General features: G+C 45.7%; 1 protein-coding gene across 4 annotated transcripts in view; it reads left to right on the top strand.

Annotated features, from left to right (window-relative positions):
- afap1 (actin filament associated protein 1) overlaps positions 1-24,031 on the top strand; it is a 216,257-nt gene that overhangs the window by 188,164 nt on the left and 4,062 nt on the right. For all 4 annotated transcript variants that reach the window (XM_034106374.2, XM_034106373.1, XM_034106375.1 and 1 more), the window contains one exon: positions 19,495-19,624. In XM_034106374.2, the coding sequence (XP_033962265.1) occupies positions 19,495-19,624 (130 nt within the window). The remainder of the gene's footprint in view (positions 1-19,494; positions 19,625-24,031) is intronic.

A 24,031-nucleotide genomic window follows, 5' to 3' on the forward strand; every position in this document is an offset into this window, starting at 1 on the left:
GGCCTCTCTGCAACCTGTTACCCCAACCCAGTCTCACAAAAAAACTTGTAATAACTTCGTTGGTCCACAACTTGGGACGTAGTATTTCTACAAAAATTCTTTTGAGATTGTAAGATCCCTACGTTTTTTTTCACCATTCATTTCCAATGGCTATGTCACATGATCTTCAACTTTCTTCCAGAGTGTAGGAATACTCTGTTACAGTAAAAGTCCTGCATTCAAAATGTTCCTCAATTAAAAGTAGAAAAGTATTATCATCAAAATATAGTGAAAGTAGCGACAGTAAAAGTAGTCACTGTGCAGATTGATCAATTTCAGAATAATATATCTGATATGTTTTATAATGATTGATCATTAAAGTGTTCTCAAAGCTGGTAAAGGTGCAGCTAGTTTGAATTACTTACGTATACTGCAGGGTAGCTTGTGGATTTACTCCAGGTGGAACTAAAGTCTGATTTAACACTTGATTATATTTCACATCATTCACCCACATCTGTAGAGTAACTAAAGGGATTAAATACATGTAGTGGAGGAAAAGTACACCATGTACCTCTGAACTGTAGAGGAGAAGAAGAACAAAGTAGCAAAACATTGAAGTATCTCAAAATTGTACCCAAGTATAGTAGGCTACTTGTTGAGTTGATGAATTTAGTTACTTTAAACCACTGGCTATACAGATAAGCCAGACTAAGCCTTGCACAGAGGCATGACAATACATTTTCAAAATACTCAACAGTGCTGCCAAAATGATAAACTGACTGCTACACAATTAAAATAAATGCTTTTATATATTTCTATTAGATGTGACTCTTTAACGTTTCTGTTATTATTAACTGCTGCTTTAGTTGTTCTGACGGCTAACATCCTGTTATTCCTCATTTTAAAGCCGATATTCTGTGGGGTCGGGGGATCGGATCCTTGTCACCTTTTTCATACCTGATGAGTGTTAAGCTCAAAGAGCGCTTACAGGCTGAACCCTCAATACAAGCACGGAAGAGAGGAGACGTGAGTATGGAAGTAAAATGATTTATTTCCAATTCAAAACTCACACCATACTGCTGGGGAATTACTAATCCGGATCTGGGAATTACTAGGGGGGGGGAGAGTGGAGGTTCGTAGTTGATGATCCGGAGGATGTCGGAGAGAGCAGGCTGGAGCCGGGGTTCGGAGATTTGCAGCGGAACACGGGTGAGATGAGCCGGGGAATCGGAGTTCAATAGAGTGAGCAGGCTGGAGCTGGTAGTGATAATAATCCGAGGTTCGCTGACGAGGTGGTGTTGGCTGGACGTGGCAGGCAGAGTAGTTGACGGATTCTGGGCAGAGAAATACAGGTTTTAGTATAAAACTTTGACTTGGAAACTAGGTTTAGTTTTCTAGAAATCACTACGTGTTACGAGTGTATCTTTCACGATGAACTGGTGAATACTGGATGAGGAAGCCGGGTCTTTAAGCAGGTGTGGGTGAGTAGATAATCAGGAAGATGAGTAGCAGCTGCGGAGGTGAATTGACGGGAACTGAAAGTAGGTCAGCCACGCCCAACCAGGAAGACAGACAGATACAAACAAACATGAAACAAAAATAGAAGCAGAAGAAGGGAAAACTGCACATCCTTACAGTACCCCCCCCTCAACGGGAGCCTCCTGGCGACCACCAGGCTTTTCGGGATGAGCCCTGTGGAAATCCCTCACCATAACGGGGTCCATTATCCGAGATCGAGGAACCCAGCAACGCTCCTCCAGGTTGTAACCCTCCCAATCCACCAAGTACTGTAAGCCCCTACCCCGGCGTCTAACATCCAAGAGTCGATGCACGGTATAGGCAGCATGATCATCAATGACTCGGGGGGGAGGAGGGGGAATGGCCGTAGGGCACAAGTCACTGGTGTGAACTGGCTTGATTTGTGAAACATGAAAAGTGGGATGGATCCTGATGATCCTGGGGAGCTTCAGGCGGACAGCAGAAGGGTTGATTATGCGCTCAATGGGGAAGGGGCCAATAAACCGGGGAGACAGCTTCTTGGACTCGGTAAGGAAGGGGATATTCTTGGAGGACAACCAAACCGATTGTCCAGGGGTGTAAAGGGGAGCAACAAGTCTGCGACGGTTGGCCGATTGCTGGGTCTTGGCGGAAGTTCGGAGGAGGGCAGATCGAGTGTCTCTCCAGATCTTACGGCACCGACGAACATGATGCTGGACAGATGGAACAGCCAACTCAATCTCCTCTTCAGGAAACAAGGGTGGCTGGTACCCTAGAGAAGCTTCGAAAGGAGAGAGTCCTGTAGCTGATGATGTGAGGGAATTGTGAGAATATTCCACCCAAGGCAGATGAGAGCTCCAGATCTTCTGATTCCGGTTTACAACACAGCGGAGGGCATATTCCAGGTCCCGATTTGACCATTAGACTGGGGGTGGTACCCGGAAGTTAAGCTGACCGACGCACCCAGTGAACGACAAAAGGTCTTCCAAACTTGGGAGGTGAACTGAGGTCCACGGTCGGAGACGATGTCAGCCGGGATTCCATGTAGGCGGACAACATGCTGGGTGAGAAGTTGGGAGGTTTCCAGGGCTGAGGGGAGCTTGGGTAGAGCAACAAAATGAGCACACTTAGAGAAGCGGTCAACAACAGTTAGGATTGTCGTATTACCATGAGAGGGGGGCAGACCGGTGACAAAGTCCAGAGCAATATGTGACCAGGGTCGACTAGGGATTGGAAAGGGTTGGAGCAAACCTGCAGGTTTCTGATGAGAGGCCTTACTCCTGGCACATATTGTACAGGCTGAGACAAATTCCCTTGTATCCTTGTCGACTGTTGGCCACCAGAAATGTCTTTTGAGAAGGGAGAATGTGCGGTTAGCACCGGGATGGTTGGAGAAACGGGAGCTGTGAACCCACTGCAGGACTTGGGAACAGACTGAGTTTGGGACAAACAGACGGTTAGGCGGACCACAACCAGGGTCTGGTTGTTCCAACAGTGCCTCCTGGATAGCGTTACTGATCTCCCAGGTGACGACTCCCACAACACATCTCTGGGGAAGAATAGAGTCCGAAGTAGAGACTGGACCCTCAGACGTGAATGATCTGGACAGGGCATCGGGCTTAGTATTCTTGGAACCTGGGCGATATGTGAGAGAGAAGTTGAAGCGTCCAAAGAAGAGAGCCCACCTGGCTTGTCGAGAATGTAGCCGCTTGGCTGACTGAATGTACTCAAGGTTCTTATGGTCAGTCCACACCAGGAATGGCTGCTCGCAGCCCTCGAGCCAGTGCCGCCACTCATCCAATGCCATCTTAACTGCCAGCAGCTCCCTGTTGCCCACATCATAGTTTCTCTCAGCTGGGGAGAGACGGCGAGAGAAGAAAGCACAAGGATGAAGCTTGTTGCTTGGCCCGGAAGTCTGAGACAGAACAGCACCAACTCCGATGTCAGAGGCGTCAACTTCGACCACAAATTGTCTGCTTGAGTCAGGCTGGATGAGAATGGGGGCTGAAGTGAACAGGGACTTAAGTCTAAGAAAAGCATTGTTAGCTTCAGGGGTCCAGGAGAACTTAATCTTGATAGAGGTGAGACTGGAGAGTGGAGCAGCAACCTTGCTATAATCCTTGATGAACCGGCGATAGAAGTTGGCAAACCCCAGGAACCTTTGCAACTCCTTCCGAGAAGTGGGGACTGGCCACTCTGAGACTGCGAGAATCTTCCCTGCATCCGCCTCCAACCTGCCTTGCCGGATGATGTATCCAAGAAAACTGATCCGTTCCTGGTGAAACTCACACTTCTCTGCCTTGACGTAGAGCTTGTTCTCAAGCAGCCTCTGAAGAACCAGACTGACGTGTCTTTGGTGTTCCTCCAGGCTCCTGGAGAAGATCAGAATATCATCGATGTACACAAAGACAAACTGGTTGAGATAATCACGCAAGACATCATTTACCAGGGACTGAAAAACTGCTGGGGCGTTGGAGAGTCCAAAGGGCATGACGAGATACTCAAAGTGGCCAAGGGGGGTGTTAAAGGCAGTCTTCCACTCATCACCTTGGCGGATACGAACCAAGTGATAGGCATTTCTGAGATCAAGCTTTGAGAAGATGGTGGCACCTTGAAGTGGCTCAAAAGCAGAGTTGATCAGGGGAAGTGGGTACTTATTCTTAACTGTGATGTTATTTAACCCACGGAAGTCAATACAGGGTCGAAGAGTTTTATCCTTTTTGTCCACAAAGAAAAACCCCGCACCCAGAGGGGAGGAAGAAGGACGAATTATTCCTGAAGCCAGGGAATCATTGATGTATTTCTCCATGGACTCTCTCTCAGGCCGGGACAGATTGTAGAGCTTGCTGGTGGGTAACGGAGCCCCAGGAAGCAAAACAATGGGACAGTCATATGGACGGTGAGGAGGGAGAGAGAGAGCCCTATCCTTGCTGAAGACCTCACCCAGGTTGTGGTAAACGTTAGGAACGTCGGATACATCTACATCTGGAGAGACACATGAAGCAGGTAACGGGTTAACAGGAACTGGAGGCACAGCTGACTGTAGACAGTTAAGGTGACACCTCTGATTCCATTCAATGATCCTTCCTCCAGCCCAATCGATATGAGGATTGTGGGTGCGAAGCCAAGGGTAACCAAGTACCAAAGGAGTAGTTGGAGAGGAAATAACCTTAAGCTGGATTTGTTCTCTGTGATTTCCTGAAATAATCAGAGTAACGGGTTGTGACTGCTGAGTTACTCTAGAGATGCGTTGACCGTTTAAGGCATAAGCAGTCAAAGGATCCTGTAATAATTCCAACTTAAGTCCCAACTGGTTGGCAAGTTCTAGGTCTACAAAACTATCTTCAGCGCCTGAGTCAATGAGGGCAGAGAGGGGCAAGGTCTGAGAGCTTGTACAGAGTCTGGCAGGAATGAGAAATCGGCGCAGGGTTGGGGCAACAATAGATGGGGAAAGTGAGCTCGTCAGGACTCCCAAACTTACTGACGAGCTTCTGCGTTTGGGCGAACAGGACAACCAGCAACGAGATGGCCAAACTTGCCACAATACAGGCACTCACCCAACCTCATACGTCGAAGGCGTTCCTCTGGAGATAGTCCAGTACGTCCCAACTGCATCGGTTCCTCCCTAGCCAAAGGAGGCGCGCGAGGTGAAGAGGTGAATCCAGAGGGTGTGGAAACAGAAGGAGCAAATCTGGGGGAGTAGCTTGGTTTTCTTGGAAAAGCAAAAGGAGAATGTTGTGCTTTCTCCGCACGGCGCTCCCGCAACCGGCTGTCAAGGCAAGACACCAGGGTAATTAAGGCTTGGAGGTCTGCAGGCACGTCTCGTGCAGCCAACTCATCATTTAGTTGATCCTTCAACCCCTTAACAAAAACTGCCCTTAGAGCCGCCTCGTCCCAACGGGCCTCTGCCGCCAGTGTGCGGAACTCGATAGAGTAATCCGCCACACTTCGATTCCCTTGTTGTAGTGTTAGCAGGCGATTCTCAGCAGAGCCGGAGTAGTCAGGGTGATCAAAAACCATGGACAACTGTTGAGAAAAAACTCCAAAAGAAAGGGTGTCATAATCCACAGATGAACTCAGTGCTTCAGCCCAGTCTAATGCTCTGCCACGAAGCAAATTCAAAACATAATTAATCTTGGTTACATCTGAAGGAAAGGACAAGAAACGCTGACGAAATACCTTATTGCATTGAAAAATGAATCCCTTGCATTTCTTCACCTCTCCATGAAAAGGATCTGGGTCGGTGATGTGGAAATCCCGGCATGGAGTGGATACAGGAGGAGGACTTGAGGTGACAGGGATTATAGCAGAAGATGTCAGGGTTGAGATCTGGGCAGTAAGGTTTGTGATGCTTTCAGTCATGGAAAGATTGCTTTCCACCAAAACTTGGATTAACCGTTCATGTTGGCCAAGAAGATTTCCCTGATGAGACAGAGCCTGCTGAACAGTGGAGGGATCCGATCCAGTGCTTGAGGGGTTCATAGTGACCAGTTCGTACTGTTAAGCTCAAAGAGCGCTTACAGGCTGAACCCTCAATACAAGCACGGAAGAGAGGAGACGTGAGTATGGAAGTAAAATGATTTATTTCCAATTCAAAACTCACACCATACTGCTGGGGAATTACTAATCCGGATCTGGGAATTACTAGGGGGGGGGAGAGTGGAGGTCCGTAGTTGATGATCCGGAGGATGTCGGAGAGAGCAGGCTGGAGCCGGGGGTTCGGAGATTTGCAGCGGAACACGGGTGAGATGAGCCGGGGAATCGGAGTTCAATAGAGTGAGCAGGCTGGAGCTGGTAGTGATAATAATCCGAGGTTCGCTGACGAGGTGGTGTTGGCTGGACGTGGCAGGCAGAGTAGTTGACGGATTCTGGGCAGAGAAATACAGGTTTTAGTATAAAACTTTGACTTGGAAACTAGGTTTAGTTTTCTAGAAATCGCTACGTGTTACCAGTGTATCTTTCACGACGAACTGGTGAATACTGGATGAGGAAGCCGGGTCTTTAAGCAGGTGTGGGTGAGTAGATAATCAGGAAGATGAGTAGCAGCTGCGGAGGTGAATTGACGGGAACTGAAAGTAGGTCAGCCACGCCCAACCAGGAAGACAGACAGATACAAACAAACATGAAACAAATAGAGAAGCAGAAGAAGGGAAAACTGCACATCCTTACAATGAGTTTGCATCCCTGTGTGGCATAGATACGTTGTTTTCAACTGTGCAATTCTCCAGCCCAGTCTCACATCTCACATCACATCGTCATAAACAAATACCGGAAACAGACCGAAAACATTTTTTTAAAATAAAATAATACTTTATTCCGAGTGTGCTTGCTTTTCTCTTTGAAAGTCATCACATAACGGCATTGTAATACACGGTTCGGCTGCATTAAATATTACATATCTGCCGTAGTTCTCTATTTATAGAGCCCTGATGAGAAGACTTCTAGACAAACATGAGGAACTGCCGCCAAAACTGAAAACGTGAAGTGGATCATAAATATATCAGCAATTAAACAACATCTTACATTTCTTTTCACACAATACGTCTCCTTGCAGTATCAACACTAATTCGGCTGACTTTTATATTTGATCCAATTGGTAGATAGGCTATATTTACACCATAAAGGTGCACAGCTGATATAAAGGGACACCTAGTGGTTAAAGCATGTTATGGAATTTCATTATTTTTACATTAGATATTAATAGGATCCCTATAAAGTATATTCATTACTCGTTATTCTCTACTAATAGTTAATTAAAGACTGTATATAATTACTATTTTGCACATCCCTTTCAAGATTTTCTAAGGTTTATTGACATATCATATTATACACAACTACAGTGTAGTTATGCAATGAATGAAAAACTTGGGTCGCAGGTTCCTCAACAGTGCATTACAAGACATCTATCAATATGTGTGTATACCTACAGCAATGTTAACTATGTTGAAGCATTTATTTTAACTGATATTATACATATGTATTATACACACATTGACAGATGGCTTGTAATGCACTGTTGAGGAACCTGCGACCCAAGTTTTTCATCTCCGACCTTGTCAGGTATTGAACAATCAATAAATAAAGAACAGAGAATTATTAAATGATTATACTAAATGATTTACAAATAAACACCACTGCATATTTACAACTGTTACTCATGCTGATGTAACGCAAATGTTTCCAACTTGGGATCAATAAAGTATATCTTATCTTAAGCTGATCGATGGCTACTGCCATATTTGCAAAATTTGCCTCTGAACCTTGACAAGTACATGTTTCAGGCTTATCAATTAACAAGAGGAGGGGTCACAGACATAAGACCAGCTGTTAAATAAAGCTCTTCTGACCTTAGCTGGCATGTGGGTATATTAATGCTGCCCATTATGGGCACAAGCAATTTTCACCCATTTATTAATTATATGTTTTAAATTTGAGTGTTCCTATCCCCTAAACCTCCAGGGATGTACACAGTTTAATACTGGCAACTTCTTATTATGGGAAATACGAAAACGTCTTTTAAAACTACAATTCCCAGTAGAGACGTGCCATATAGAACATGTTGCGAAACACAATAGCCAGCATGTGTAGTTCTGGAGTGGGGGACGGGGTGGACCCGTTCAAATCCAGTTTTGGACAGTCTGCCGTGGTTCCATCCCATTTCAAAGTGCTGTTCGACGCTCGGTGTAACCCTCGGAGCACACTCAAACATCCAATCACAGAGCTTGAGGACTATCACAGGGTTTGTCACCGAAGCGGAGAGAATACTTACTTCCGGGTGTAATATTCTCTAAAGCAAATGAGCTGCTCCGACCTTCGGTCCTGACGGACTTCAACTTGTGTTTATTAATCAAACAAATAAATAAACACAAGGATAATTATGTGTTATTGTTGAGTAAATGGAGAATTGCACACTGGAAAATAACGTATGCCACACGTTTAGATGCGGATTTGGTTAAACGAATACGTTTGCGCTGTGGAACAACACTATAAATTGGCGGGGGAAGGGGGTAGCAATAAAGATAACACCATTAAACAGTTACACAACATAACAGAAATAATATCGATAGCAGCGTCCCTAGCAACCACCTTGGTAACAATGAAAACGTTGAATGGACATGTAATTTCCTGAAGTAATCTTCGTAATAACTAGCAAACTAAAGATCATGTACATCCACTGCACACATAATCTGAAATAACAACTCATATTTCTCGCATCAAATGACATCAAAACGCATTTTAATGGCCAAACTAACCTTAAAATAGGCATTTTCCACCGAGAATAAAACGAATGTCGGCCATGTTTTCTTTTTCTGCAGGGAGAAAGTTGAAGATCACGTGACATAGACGCCAGCCATTGGAAATGAATAGTGAAAAAAATGTAGGGATCTTACAATTTCAGAGGCGTTTTTGTAGAAATACTACGTCCCAAGTTGTGGACCAACGTAGTTATTACATGTTTTTTTGTGAGACTGGGTTGGTTACCCTCTAATAGAACCTCGAGAGGTCAGAGAGGGGAAAGGTTTTAAAGTTTAAAGTTTTAAATATAAGATCCAAGTTTTTAGGATTTAAGTAAAAGAGCAAGAACCAAAATGTAGGTGAAGAGGCACAGCGTATCTGCGTCAAAGCACTCTCATTATAAGCTTTATCAAAAGGAAGGTCTTAAGCGTACTCTTAAAACAGATAGGCTGTCGCCCGCCCGAACACAAACTGGAAGCTAATTCCACAAAAGTGGAGCTTGATAAGAAATTCTAGAAGGCCAGAGAGAAGAAGTGAGTTTTAAGTGTTGATTTAAAAAACCCTAATGTCTGGGCCGACCTCACGTGGAGGGGCAGAGTGTTCCAGAGCCTAGGGCCCGCTGCTGCGAATGTTCGGTGCCCTCTGGTTTTAAGCCTGGTCATGTGCACTATCAGCAGCAGCTGGTCAGCCGACCTTAAGGCTCTGGCTGGGGTGTAGCGATAGAGGAGTTCGGCTACATAGGCCGGAGCCAGCCCATTTAGGGCTTTGAAAACAAATAAAAGGAGTTTAAAATCAATTCTGAACCGAACTGGAAGCCAGTGTAGTGAGGCCAGAATTGTGGTGATGTGGTCACGCTTTTTATGGCCAGTGAGAAGACGTGCAGCTGCGTTCTGAACTAGTATAGTATAGCTGCAGGCGTCTAATTGAGGCCTGGTTCATACCCACATACAGAGCGTTGCAGTAATCCAGTCTTGAGGTAACAAATGCGTTAATAACCCTTTCTAGGTCTTTAAAAGATAAAAACGACTTGGTCTTAGCCAATAGTCGTATTTTGAAAAAGCAGGTCTTGACTACGGTGCTGACCTGCTTATCAAATTTAAAAGCGTTATTGAAGGTCACTCCAAGGTTCGTGACAGAGGAGAGGATGTTTTTATTGAGCGAGCCCAGAATATCAACCGGGGAGGCTGGAGGTCGGGGTCCAAAAAAGATGACCTCGGTCTTGCTCTCGTTGAGGTTGAGGAAGTTTTGTCTCAGCCAGGATTTGATCTCTGTTAAGCAGTCCATCAATTGCTGTAGTGAGTTGACATTTTTGATTGAGAGGTACATCATCAGCGTAACAATGGAAGGGGATATTGTGTTTTGTGAGAATTGAACCTAGAAAAAGGATGGGGCCCAGGATCGAGCCTTGGGGAACCCCACAAATAAGAGGGGCTTTGGCAGAGGAGAAAGCACCTAGCTGCACTGAGAAGCTACGGTCTGTCAGGTAGGACCTGAACCATGCAAGGGCAGAGCCTGTGATGCCTGCGGACTGTTCAAGCCGTGACAACAGGATGCTATGGTCCACAGTGTCAAAGGCAGCTGGGCTACCTGAGTTGGCGGCTAGGAGCAGATCAATAAAAACTCTTAAAAGGGCTTTTTCAGTGCTGTGCATAGGTTTGAAGCCAGACTGAAACTTTTCGTGGATGCCATGCGTGGTTAAGAACGACTGTAGCTGGATATAGACTACTCGTTCCAGGCCTTTAGATAAAAAGGTAGCTGGGAGATGGGCCTAAAATTTGCGAGAATGAAGGGGTCGAGATTTTTCTTTTTAAGTAGTGGCTGCACCACGGCATGTTTGAAGGCAGCTGGGACACATCCTGAGCTAAGAGAGGTGTTTACAAGCAATAAAACACTTGCTCCAACTGATTCGAAAACATCTCTGAGAAGGCGAGAGGGAATGCTGTCTCAGGTGCAGTTTGTCGGCCGCAGGTGCTTAACTACATCCGAGAGAGAAGAAAGGTATACAGGCTCAAAGTGGTCGAGGACAGCAGGGCACAGAAAAGGAGCAGAATCTGGGGTAGCACTAGTGTGGGCTAGCATAAGAGCAGATACTTTTCCGATAAAAAATGTAAGAAATGTATCACAGAGAGTAGTCGATGGCACAATTGGAAAAGCATCATTAATGATCGAATTGAGAACATTAAAAAGAACCTGAGGTTTATGGCTGTTTTTGGAGATTAACAGAGAAATATGCTCTGTTTTGGCTGCTTAGTCGGAAAAGCAAGCACAAAGGATTTCTAAGGAGACATGGAGTTTATCCTTTTTCCATTTTCTCTCTGCACGCCTGCAGGTGCTTCTAAGAGCGTGAGTACAATCGTTGAGCCACGGCTCTGAGAGAAATGTGGTGCGTCTAAGCGTAAAAGGAGCGACGTGTACATGTCGAGTCAAACATGGAGATAAGCTCATCCGCACTAAGAGCACAGTTCACCTCTAATTTACAGATCGGAGAAGCATTAAAAACATCTGAAAATTGTGAGGCAGTCAAGGGGTTAATTGAACGCAGAAAACGCGCAGGGGCACGTGATTCGACTCCTGCGGAAGGGATCGAGGTTGTAAACAGAACCGGTAAATGGTCTGAGATACGCGTTGCTGCACAGATTTCATCCACAGAGACAGACAGTCCAAACGATAATACTAAATCTAAGGTGTGTCCTTTATCGTGTGTTGGGCCAGCCACGGACTGCATGAAACCGAAAAAATCGAGGAGATTTAAAAAGTCCCTAACCAGAGGTTTGGACTTGCAGCACACATGGACATTAAAGTCTCCGCAAATCAAAACACGATCATATTTCACCATGATCCCTGACAGAAAGTCAGTGATGAAATCCTTATTGCACTTTGGCGGATGATACACGACTGCGCAGAGCACAGGCGAGGCCGTGTTCAGTTCAAAAAGCTGCAACTCAAAGCTAGCATAGCCAGTGGCGTTTCTATATGTACAAAAGTGGTGGGGCACAAAAAACTTAGATGTCTATATCAGAGGTCGCGTTAACCGAATATTTTCCGTCAATGACGGATTAATCTGAAAGCAGTCCGTCATTTTGACAGATTAGAACACAACTCGGAACAGCGCCAAAATGTCCACCAGCGGCCCACATTATATTACATCCTTAGTGGCCAGGTAGACTGAGGGCGATCTACTGTACTCTACTGTAGTCTGTAACTATTATTTAGTAATTCACACCCCTGTCCAGTTGGTGGTGAGTGTGTGTATATTAAGTAGCTATTGTCTAGTCTTGTGTTTGACCTCGTTGATTCCCTCATTGTTTAACCGGCTTTAGCAATCGCAAAATGTCACGGCAGCTGATCGTCCGAAGCCTTTTTAATAAACCCAGTAATTGTGATGGTGTGGATAAATGAGGTGAAAAGAGGGATTGATGCGGTGGAGGATGAAGGACAAGCCAGTAAGACTAAAACTGACAACGTTCAGCCAGCGGCAGAGGGGTAAGCAAGTGGCAAGGAGTTCATGCGGGAGTACCGGGTTCAGTGGGAGCAAGAGTTTAAGTGGCTGAGGAGCGAAGATGGCAAAATGTTCTGCCACATCTGTAGAAAAGCTAAGATGAGTAACGGATTTGTCCGAGGGTGCACGACGATGCAGAGATCAGCGTTCAGGCTACAGCAGGTCAATTGAGTTGTTCTTGTACATTTTTTATTCATAGTTTGATTGTAATCTTCTCATTTAAAACGATGGCATTGTTCATATTTCCCCGTTTAGGCACAATGGTTGTGGTGTTTTTAGCGGCCTCTGCCCCCCTCTGCTGTGATGTCAGTGCAGGAAAAAATAAATCATTCATGTTCGTGTTGACATGAAAAGTGACCACACGGTCGGTGTCTCTGTTCATCTTTTTTTTTCTCCATGCCCTTAAAAGTTCTGTATGAATCATTAAAACATGAATGAATGAACATTTGCTGCTCAGTACACAAACATAAATATTAAATAGGTCTCATCTCGTCATTAAAACATGAAAAATAAAATGACGGATAATAATGGATTATGACGGAAATGTTACGATCCTGTCCGTCAAAATGACGGACAACGAAAAAGTCTAACGCAACCACTGGTCTATATATAACATTACATTACATTGCATTTAGCTGACGCTTTTATCCAAAGCGACTTACAATAAGTGCGTTCGACCAACAAAATACAAACTTGAAGAAAACAGAATCATATAAGTACATCAGGTTTCATAGAGCCTCTCTGAAGAACCAGCACCTTACCGTGGTAGAGAGGTTTGTGTGCCCTGATGAACCTGGGGGCTGTGTTGTCTGGAACCTTGTGTTCCCGGTAGGGTCTCCCATGGCAAATTGGTCTCAGGCAAGGGGCCAGACTAAGATTGGTTCAAAATACCTCATGAAAGACGACACAAGAAGTGAGGATACCCGGCCCGGAGGAAGCCTGGGGTCCCCTTCTGGAGCCACGGAGCCCGGCCGGGCCCAGCCCGAAAAGGCAACGTGGGCAACACCTCCGCTTCTCCGTCCCGCTGGCCCACCACCTATGGGAAACAGCGATGGGATCGGGTGCGGCAGTGAAAGCGGAGGGTCTCGACGGACCAGACCCGGGCGACAGAAGCTGGCTTTGGGGACGTGGAACGTCACCTCTCTGGGGGGGAAGGAGCCGGAGCTTGTGCGGGAGGTGGAGCGTTACCAGTTGGATCTGGTTGGGCTCACCTCTACGTACAGTGTCGGCTCTGGAACCTTACTTCTGGATAGGGCTTGGACTCTATTTTTCTCCGGAGTTGCTCAAGGTGTGAGGTGCCGGGCGGGTGTGGGGATACTCACAAGTCCCCGGTTAGGTGCTTCGTTGTTGGATTTTACCCCAGTGGACGAGAGGATTATGGGGGGGAAAACTCTGACTGTTGTGTGTGCTTATGCACCCAACAGCAGTTCAGAGTATACGGCCTTCTTGGAGACCCTGGAAAGAGTCCTGTATGGGGCTCCTGAAGGGGACTCTTTAATCTTGCTGGGAGACTTCAACGCACATGTGGGCAATGATGGAGACACTTGGAGGGGCGTGATTGGGAGCAACGGCCCCCCTGATCTGAACCGGAGTGGTGGTTTGTTACTGGACTTCTGTGCTAGTCATGGATTGGCCATAACAAACACCATGTTCGAACATAAGGATGCTCATAAGTGTACGTGGTACCAGAGCACCCTAGGCAGAAGGTCCATGATCGATTTTGTTATCGTATCATCGGACCTGAGGCCGTATGTTTTGGACACTCGGGTAAAGAGAGGGGCGAAGTTGTCAACTGATCACCATCTGGTGGTGAGTGGGGTCGAGTGACGGGGGAAGCCTCTGGATATACCTGGTAAGCGCAAACGTGTAGTTCGGGTGAACTGGGAACGTCTGGAGGAGGCCCAAGTTCAGGAGGCCTTCAACTCACACCTCCGGCGGAGCTTTTCGGGCATTCCTGTGGAGGTTGGGGACATTGAACCAGAGTGGTCGGTGTTCAAAGTCTCTATTGCCGAAGCCGCGGCGGGGAACTGTGGTCTCAAGGTCCTAGGTGCCTCAAGGGGCGGTAACCCTCGAACCTCCTGGTGGACACCGGTGGTCAGGGAAGCCGTCCGACTGAAGAAGGAGGCCTTCAGGGATTTGTTATCCTGGGGGACTCGGGGCAGTTGCAAGGTACCGACAGGCCCGAAGGGCAGCAGCCTCATCCGTGGCCGAGGCAAAGCAGCGGGTGTGGGAGAAGTTCGGAGAAGACATGGAGAAGGACTTTCGGGAGGCACCAAAGTTGTTCTGGAAAACTGTCCGACACCTCAGGAGGGGGAAGCAGGGAACCATCCAAGCTGTGTACAGTAAGGATGGGACGTTGTTGACCTTAACTGATGGAGTGTTAGGGCGTTGGAAGGAACACTTTGAGGAACTCCTGAACCCGACAACTCCGCCCTCTATGTTAGAGGCAGAGCTGGAGTATGCCGGGGGATCAACACCAATCTCCCGGGGGGAGGTCACTGAGGTCGTCAAACAACTCCACAGTGGCAAAGCCCCGGGGGTGGATGAGTTCCGCCCAGAAATGCTGAAGGCTCCGGGTGTTGAGGGACTGTCATGGTTGACACGTCTGATCAACGTTGCGTGGAAGTCGGAAACAGTACCGAAGGAGTGGCAGACCGGGGTGGTGGTTCCCCTTTTTAAAAAGGGGGATCAGAGGGTGTGTGCCAATTACACACTTTACGCATTTCGTGCCATAAAACGTCAGCTTTTGGTAAGAACTATCTGATGGAGTCAGCGCTCCAGAGGTTCCACCATCCGAATGTCCGAAGTGAACAGAGACATCGCTGGGAGGCAATCCGTCAGCTTTGTCAACATGCGGGCTGACAATTAATCCCAGAAAAAAAGCGAACACGAGGGTAGCTTTAAGCAACATTGTGCTGCAACACACCTAATTCAGGATCAGCAGCTCAGGTCGATCAGGCAGGATTCACGTCAGCTCCTATTTTTAACGTTGTGTTTTGGGTAGGGGTGTAACGGTTCACAGAAGTCACGGTTCGGTTCGTACCTCGGTTTGGAGGTCACGGTTCGGTACGGTTCGGTACAACAACAAAAAAGCAAAAAAAAGTCCCAAATGCATAATTCCAGGTTTGTTGTTATTTATGTTTGAACAGTAGTGCAAGTTTCAGTTTAAAAATAAAGAACTCTGACATTTTGAATAATTAACTGTATTAAACAGTTAAAAACAAACCATACACAGTACACTCAGATGGCCATATTATCTATAATGGCTGATGTCAAACAAAAAGGTTTCATCAAGCTGTAAAACTAAATGTCTTGAAAATATTACATAATAAATAATAAGAAAGTGTTTCAAGAGCGCAAAGTCATTAGCATACCGCACCGCTGAAGAACAACGCCGACACACCGTCCTCGTCCGATCCACCACTCGCACACCTCATCGTTATTGTAGTCCACAGGGAACCCGAAATGTTCCCACACAGCTGATTTAAAAGAAGCAGGTGGGTTCTAGCTCCTGCGTGTTATCTGAAATCACCATACTAACTTTTCTTCTTCTTGTATTTTGTTCGTTTTGTTGTTGTGTTTCTTCTTGTTCTTCATTTGTTGTTTAAGGGCGGCTGGCAAACAGCTTTTAGGCGCAATACCACCCCCTGGAGTATATATAGTGTAGTGGATACTGCCCTGAATTACTTTTTTCCCACTCGTAAAAAAAAGGCGTATTCGCCGTGTGACTGCATGTGCCGAACCGTGACGTCCGAACCGTGACGGTACGGGACGAATATGAATACCGTTACACCCCTAGTTTTGGGTGTAGTTCATCTACAGCAGGGGTGCCCAACCTTTTTTGAACCGAGAGCTACTTTTAAAGTTGCCAGTCTGCCGAGAATAGAGAAGCGTAGCCATTACTGAGCAGGTAAACTACCAGGTAAATACACACTTCTACTTGTATAAAACTGACCTTTGTACGATTAATACTCCATAAAATACTGCAGATCCTTTATCTTACCTGCTCTTTCTAATCTACACACATACAATTATTTAACTGAAGTTACACAACAGTGTTGTTGATATAGAGTTGGAGTTTATTCACACGTCACATACTACAGTGGTAAAGTTTTCAAGAAACATTGAACATATGACACAGGGAAAAAGAAAAGACTCTGAACCCTTTCTTTGCCATTAAAATTAGGCTTACTAATAAGACAACTCAGATCTGAAGCTACACAGGAATCTGCTGCCAAAGTGCGATAAAAAAGACAAAATTAATAGAATCAAACCCTTTTTTGTTGCATTTTAGTAGAGTATAAAAATAAATGCCTTTAATAATCCTATTAAAGGCATTTATTTTTATACTATATACTATATACTTTATACTATACTATATATCTGAGTTGTCTTATTAGTAAGCCTAATTTGCAAGCAACACTAGTTTCTTAACCTGAAATCATAATAGACTATAATCAATTTAAGTTTGCATTCTTATAGCCTACCATTTTGTACAATAATTATAATGACTAAGTTCAAACAAACTAAAACTCACAGCTGATTAATAATAGGATCTAACTTGAGTTTTTATTATATCAAAAACCTGATGAAATGCTACTGTTATTGTTGTTGTTTACTGTCCCCAAAAGCGCGTCGGCAGCCTCCAGGAATGCTTCTTTCACAACTTTGCCGTCTTTGAAAGACTTCATGTGTTTCACAAGAACGTGACTGACACGATAAGATGCTATGGAAGCAGCCTTGCTCTTGTTGTTGGGCCTGGTGAAAATGGACTGCTGTGCATTTAGCTGTCCTTTCAAGCCCCTCCCCTTTTGGGAGCGTTGGGCAGAATTAGGAGGGAATTCCGTCTCCTAGCGTTTGTGCACTGTTTTGAAATGCCGCTCCTAAATTACCCTTCTTCGATAAAGCCACGCTCGCATTGCAGATGAGACAGATGGACTTTGAATTGGAATAGATACAAAAATAATCATCCTCCCAATCGGAGTGAAAATTATATATTTTGGGCTTTTTTGCTTCTGCCATAATTGCGGTCTTGTGTGTGTGCGGACTGTCACTCCTGTTGTTGACACGGACAATGTCAGCGAAATAGTGCCCACTGCCGACCAGCCATGCCCCGACACATGGGGTCATGCCGGCCAATCACAAAGCTTTGATGCGTTCAAGTGTATTATTCTGGCACAGGTAGATTATGTTATAGGACATTAACGATAAAACAGAATATTGTTTTTCTATTTTTAGACACATCTCGCGATCGACTGGGAATCTCCCCGCGATCGACCAGTCGATTGGTTGGGCACCCCTGATCTATAGCATGAGTAGAATATGTATTGGTCTATACTAGGGATGGGAACGATTAATCGAATATTCGAAATCATTCAGGTATTCGAATAATTATTCATATATTCGAATATGAGTTGATTAAAAAAAAAAAAATTATTACAAAAAATGTTTGGGAGTGATGCCTAAATTGATTACATATGATCAAATTGAATAATTCAATGTATATATATACGACTGTGCCATAGCTAAATGTGTTAGGTGACGTCTTAAGGTTTGTTTTGCTCCGCTCACCGGTCCCTCACAGCGGGCAGAGCTGCAGGTGCTGATCTCTCTCTCTCTCTCTATCGTCCGGTTATACTTCACTCGCGTTTATGTCCAAATCCATCAGATCTAGCTAGTTCTAGCCAATGATATGGCTGCTGCCCCTCCCTACACGCAGATCACGCAGACTCAAACCTCATCTTAGGCCCAAATGTGGCACAAATTAGCTCTGCAGCCGTTGCGAGGTTCCGGCGCTAACAGTTCATGTGCGTGCTCCCCCGCCCCCTGTCAACACTCGCGACACATGGCCAGCCTAAACAACAATAAGCGCTGCTTGGCAACCGTGTGTGGCGGCAAAGTACATAGACATTTTGACTGGAGAGATTTAGTTTTGCCAGTATTCAACATATTTTACCAGTCATAGTCCGGTAATTATTTACACTCCAAGAAGAGTCCTACACAGACATGGCGTCAAAAAGGAGTAATGTTTGGAAATATTTCGACCAGGTTAGTGAGTGCGGTGTAGAGGTCAAACTATGCCAAATTAAACCTATAGGCCTATATACACATGCTATACCTTGCTATACCCGCAACCTCCGTTCCAGCTGAGAGGGTGGTCTGATTGTGAATCGCCTCCACACATGAAAGCTGTAGGCCTATAGCTGTCAAACTGTGATCACCAGTTCAATACATTTGACAAATTCGACTTGGTTTCTACACTTATTTGAACATGTATGTATTTATTTCCAAAAATTATTGAAACAAATTGGGGAAAAAAAAAATTGTTAACATTTATTTTTTTTCCCAATTTTTTTTTTTATAGGATATGTACATTTCGGTTAACCGGTTAACCGTTTTTTGGGGGGTCGAATATTCGAATATACATTTGCTTTCAAATTCCCATCCCTAGTCTATACTAGGTACAACAGTCTGTACATTTGGACTGTGTGTGGTTGTCCTCAGTGTAATTCCTTATTTTCTTGCAGTTAACATCAGCTGTATGCATTCATATTTGTATGGCCCTGCTGTAAGTGCCACCCTGCCTCACTTCACTTATGTCGCCACATTGTGTTGAGTGGAGCTCCGCCTCCCCCCCCCCCCCCCCCCCCCCCCCCCCCCCGCCAGCTCTTTGGTGTGTGTGGCGTGTGTGCTGTGTGTGTACTGTGTGTGGCGTGGCAGAGGGTGTTAACACAGACATAAGACCACAGAGTCCCACCGATCTATAACAAGTAGATGTTCATCCCCAGAGGTGAAGGCAGGCTTCTGGCCACACTGCCAAGCTTCACATTACTGTTGCTTGGACAAAATGGAGAGGAGATTTTGTTTATTTTTTAAATATCATGCTATTACTCTTTCCTCTTCAGCAAGACATACTCAGTGACATACATTTCATCACAAAGACAGTCTGTGTAGAACTCAACACATGCACCTGTTTTGCTTTCTGACAGATAAGAGCGAAAAATAAAGAAAATACATGAAACATGTGTAACACAAACTCTCGTTAGAAAAATAAAATATTGGTTGAGCAATAGTGAAATCTTGGAAATTGGTACCGCCCTGTCCATAATTTCTTAGTGCTGACCTTTATACAGTGCAGTTTTAATTTTTCTGAGATATTTGAGAGGTCTAGAATGAGTAACACTAAAATTGCAGATATGAAGCACACAATATCGACCGCCATGCAGTGATCTATTTTTTTTTAATTAAAAAAGTCTCCTTCCCTTTGGTTCTTCTCCCATCAGCTGAAAGGAAAGAAGGGAACTGGGCCCAATGGGGGGGTATCAAAACACAAGGCAGAGCCAAAGAACCAGCTCAAAAAGAATGGAGTCAACGGGACCAATGGGACAGCTTCTCTGCAACGCAACAGCTCCAGTGAGTAGAAACAAAAGAGATTTTGCTTTTTCCCATGTGGAGTATGTAGTGATATAAGAGTTTCATATTCAATCCAAGTTCAAATGTCCTCAAATGGTAAACTCTGATAATAATCCACCCTTTTCAGTCGGTTCTTCTCTCTAGTATGAGACAATGTGTCAGCCTCACAACCACGGATTGCTTCCTAGCCTAACTCAACTCTGCAGCCGTTTGGAAAATAGCAGGTGGTTTGAATAACTTCAAAACCTGAAACCTTTGCTCCCCTCAAGACGAAGCATGCTGAGCACTGGGCCAGACTTAACTCTGTGTGAGGGTGACTCTCAGACAGAGCACTGGGCCAGACTTAACTCTGTGTGAGGGTGACTCTCAGACAGAGCACTGGGCCAGACTTAACTCTGTATGAGGGTGACTCTCAATACCTCATTCACACCAACGGTGTTTCAGGGCCGGTTCGGAGCTGGAGCTTGAAAAGCACCGGGTGTTCCTGTTCACACCGCAGCGGAGCAGCTTCTAAGCTCCGGAATCCGGTTCGTTTCAAGCACCAAAAAATTGTCCGGCTAGAGCAAAAGCACCGCATACGTCACGCTTAGGTCGAGGCGGGGGCAGGGGCGGGATCAACTTCTGAACAACAACAAAAAGCAGGCGTTTTATCCAGTTTGTACACAACGATGGAGAAACTTAACAAGCAGCAGTGGTCCACTGAAGAGACCAGCTACATACTGGGAATCTGGTCTTCCGAAGAGGTACAGAGGAAGCTGGAGCACAATCGGCCATTGTTGTTGTTGTCGGTGTGAGCTGTGAGGGGTTTCTGCGCGGTTTGGCTTTATGAAGCAGGCACGCAAACGGCTACGTCATGACGCAAACGATGACGCAATGACGCAGCACCAGTCGGACTCTGGGCGGTGTGAAAAGAGCCGGAGCTAAACCGAAGAACCGGTTCTGAACCTAAAAAGCTCTAGCATGGAGTTTGAACCGGAGTTGCGTTGGTGTGAATGAGGTATCTGACAGAGCACTGCTTTTGTTGTTGTTCAGACTTAAAGGAGACATGTCATGGCCATTTCCACTGATCATAATTCCATTGTTGAGGTCTAGATAGACTAGAATAGATTTATATTGTGCAATTTTCCAAACTCACATTGGTTTCTCATACAGCATCTCTGTAAACTACGTGTATTCACTGAATTTCACTCTCTGCCTTTAACGGCTCGTTGTAGCTCCAATAGCTCCAGCCCCCCCCCCCCTCTGTGAGCACAGTGTGCTCTGATTGGTCGGGACGTTGTGAATCGCGCTGAGGTGTTGTTTCCTTGTTTAGCGATACACAGCCAAACACAGCCAAACTCATCCTGAGCACACACAAAGTCACAGCCGAAGTAAAAACAATAAGTGTGGCTTGATATTGAGTAAGAAAAAGGTTGATAAACGCTGTGAGAATGGGTCTGCAGAGAGGATGTCGCCGCGATCCCAACTGTCTGTTATCAGCCTGCAGCCAGGGAGGAGAAATCAGCAGAGCTGCCTGCACTGTGTGTGTGTGTGTGTGTGTGTGTGTGTGTGTGTGTGTGTGTGTGTGTGTGTGTGTGTGTGTGTGTGCGTGCGTGCGTGCGTGCGTGCGTGCGTGCGTGCGTGCGTGCGTGCGTGTGCGTGCAACACGTTCTCACTCCCATCCCGTCACATATTGACGGACGGTCAGGGCCCCTCCCCGTCACTCTATTACGTACAGGGTACCCCTTGCTCGTCAGGCTTCTACGGGCAGGGCGTCCCATAGACCTTCATTGCGGACAGCGGACCCCTTGACCGTCAGGCTTCTACGGGCAGGGCGTCCCATAGACCTTCATAGACCACGTGATCAACAACAATGGCCGACCTTCGTGTTATTCTCGGTGGAAAATGCCTATTTTAAGGTTCATGTGGCCATTAAAATACGTTTTGATGTCATTTTATGCAATTAATATGAGTTTTTATTTCTGATTATTTGTGCAGTAGATGTCCATGACGTTTAGTTTGCTAGTTATGACGAGGATTACTTCATGAATGTGCACACAGGCTGATGCCTTCTGATATGATTTAGGATGTTTGGCTTATGTTACCATTAGCATACCGCACCGCTGTCGAACAACGCCTCGTCCGATCCGCCACTCGCAACAATAACTACATTGTTATTGTAGTCCACAGGGAACCCGAAATGTTCCCACACAGCTGATTTAAAAGATGCAGTTATCTGTGTTATCTGAAATCGCCATACTAACTTTTGTTCTTCTTGTATTTTGTTTGTTTTGTTGTGTTTTCTTCTTGTTCTTCATTTGTTGTTTAAGAGGGATTTAGTTGTTCATTGAAATTAAAAAGAAAATGTTTGTTACATTCAAGACTGTGTCTCTGGTTCGTGCACTTCGGTTCTCCAGTTTGTGTCGAGGTCGTGACAGAACGAACTGACCGTAAAATGGACCCAGCCGACCCAAAAGCGCTCCAGACTGCACTGTCTGCCCAAGGCAGTCTGATCCACCAGCATCAAGAGCAGCGAACTAATTGGGCACGGAGTAAGAGGCTTGTCGGCCCACCAGCAGGGTTTTCAGACCTCCTCAACTGCACAGGTTAATCATCTTGCGACACAGCTTCACCAAATCCGCACCCGTCTAGAGAATCCAGCTGTGCCGACGGCGCCACCTCCCGTCGATCCTGCAGCTGGCCAGGCCGAGGTTCGCTCAGCATCTGTTCCATTACGGTTGGCATTACCAGAGAGGTTTTCCGGGGAGTCTGGAAACTGAAGAATGTTCCTGGTCCAGTGTGATCTACACTACAAACACAACCCAGCGGCGTTTGTTTCTGAGGAAGCCAAGATCGCCTTCTTGGTCTCCCACCTCACCGGCAGAGCCGTGGCATGGGCCACGACTGAATGGGCTTGAGACTCTCCCATATGCATGTCGTATTCCGATTTTTAAGACACTTTGAGCCGGGTGTTCGATCAGACCTCAACCACCAAGGAGGCTACCGTGACTCTTATGCAGGTGAACCCCTGCGCCTGTCGAACAACGCTGTTATTGCTCCTGTCCCGTAAGTTGTCCTCAGCTGAGTGAAACTACGATGTAGGTGACAAGGAGTTGCTAGCGGTCAAGGCAGAATTAGAGGAGTGGAGATACTGGCTAGAGGGGGTGGAGCAACCTTTTATTGTTTGGACAGACCATATCAACGTGGAGTGTATCAGGAAAGCCAAGAGACTTAATTCACGTCAGTCCTGTTGGTCTCTGTTCTTTAACAGATTACATTTCACGATTTCCTTCTGACCGGGTACCGGGAATGGAAAACCAGACGCACTGTCACGACTCTGAGCCAGAGCCTACTGCCAAGGAACCAGAGGAAATACTTCCACTGAACTGCGTGGTTGTGGCGGTCTCCTGGCAGATAGAAAATTATGTGAAGCAGGCTAATGTTTTGAGCCCAGCACCTAGCGGGTGTCCGAATAATCGTGGCGCAGTGGAATATGTGTTGGTGTTCGGATCAGGGGAGCACAGGTTCAAAACCCACTGCAGTCAGCATGTCGTTGTGTCCCTGGGCACGTTCTACGCCTCAAAGGTCTATAGTCGAATCTGTACATGTTATGGAGGTTCTGCAGGGTGTGGGGTATGTATATCTTGGCATATAATGTTGTGTGCTACTGTTGGTGTTTTCAGCTAGCTGGCTACATAATGTTGTAACTGTCAGCTAGGCTACCTTTCTAATTTCTTAGCAACAGATGTTTTCCACTTCGGTAGGCATCATGGCGCAGTTTCCACAAGTGCACCTAAATAACAACAGTAGGTACAGTTCGGTTAGTTAGCGTATAACATATATGGCTGTACCGACGCCATCGTAAAACTGATGTTCCGCTCAGAGACGAAAAAAGCACTGTGTTAGACATGGGCGGAGCCTCTCTGGTGGTTGACTAATCAGAGCAGAGTGGCCGAGCGGAGCACACTGGGCTCACAGGGAGGGGGGGGGTAGGAGCTCCAACAAGTCGTTTAGGACAGAAAGTGAATACACATACTATACAGAGATGCTGTATGAGAAACCAATGTGAGTTTGGAAAATTGCACAATATAAATCTATTCTAGTAGACCTCAACAATGGAATTATGATCAGTAGAAATGGCCATGACATGGGACCTTTAAGATAGGTAACAACCTATGGACGTTTGTTCTGTAATAGAAATGAGTTACTTTGAGATAAGAATATAATCTATCCTTGAATAGGATGTATGTGGGTTGGAGTAAAAGGTATATTCCCTTTCCAGCGGGTGGAACAATCTCTATACATCCACTAATCCTAACTCTTTTTCCATTGCGTCAATAGCTTTCTGAGCCCCTGAGGGGCCCCGTCTATAGGTGTTATCAACTTGAGGGTCCCTAACTTTGTTAAAATCCCCACCTAATATTATAT

Source organism: Pseudochaenichthys georgianus, chromosome 18 (genome assembly GCF_902827115.2).
Source record: "Pseudochaenichthys georgianus chromosome 18, fPseGeo1.2, whole genome shotgun sequence".
Lineage (NCBI taxonomy): Eukaryota > Metazoa > Chordata > Actinopteri > Perciformes > Channichthyidae > Pseudochaenichthys > Pseudochaenichthys georgianus.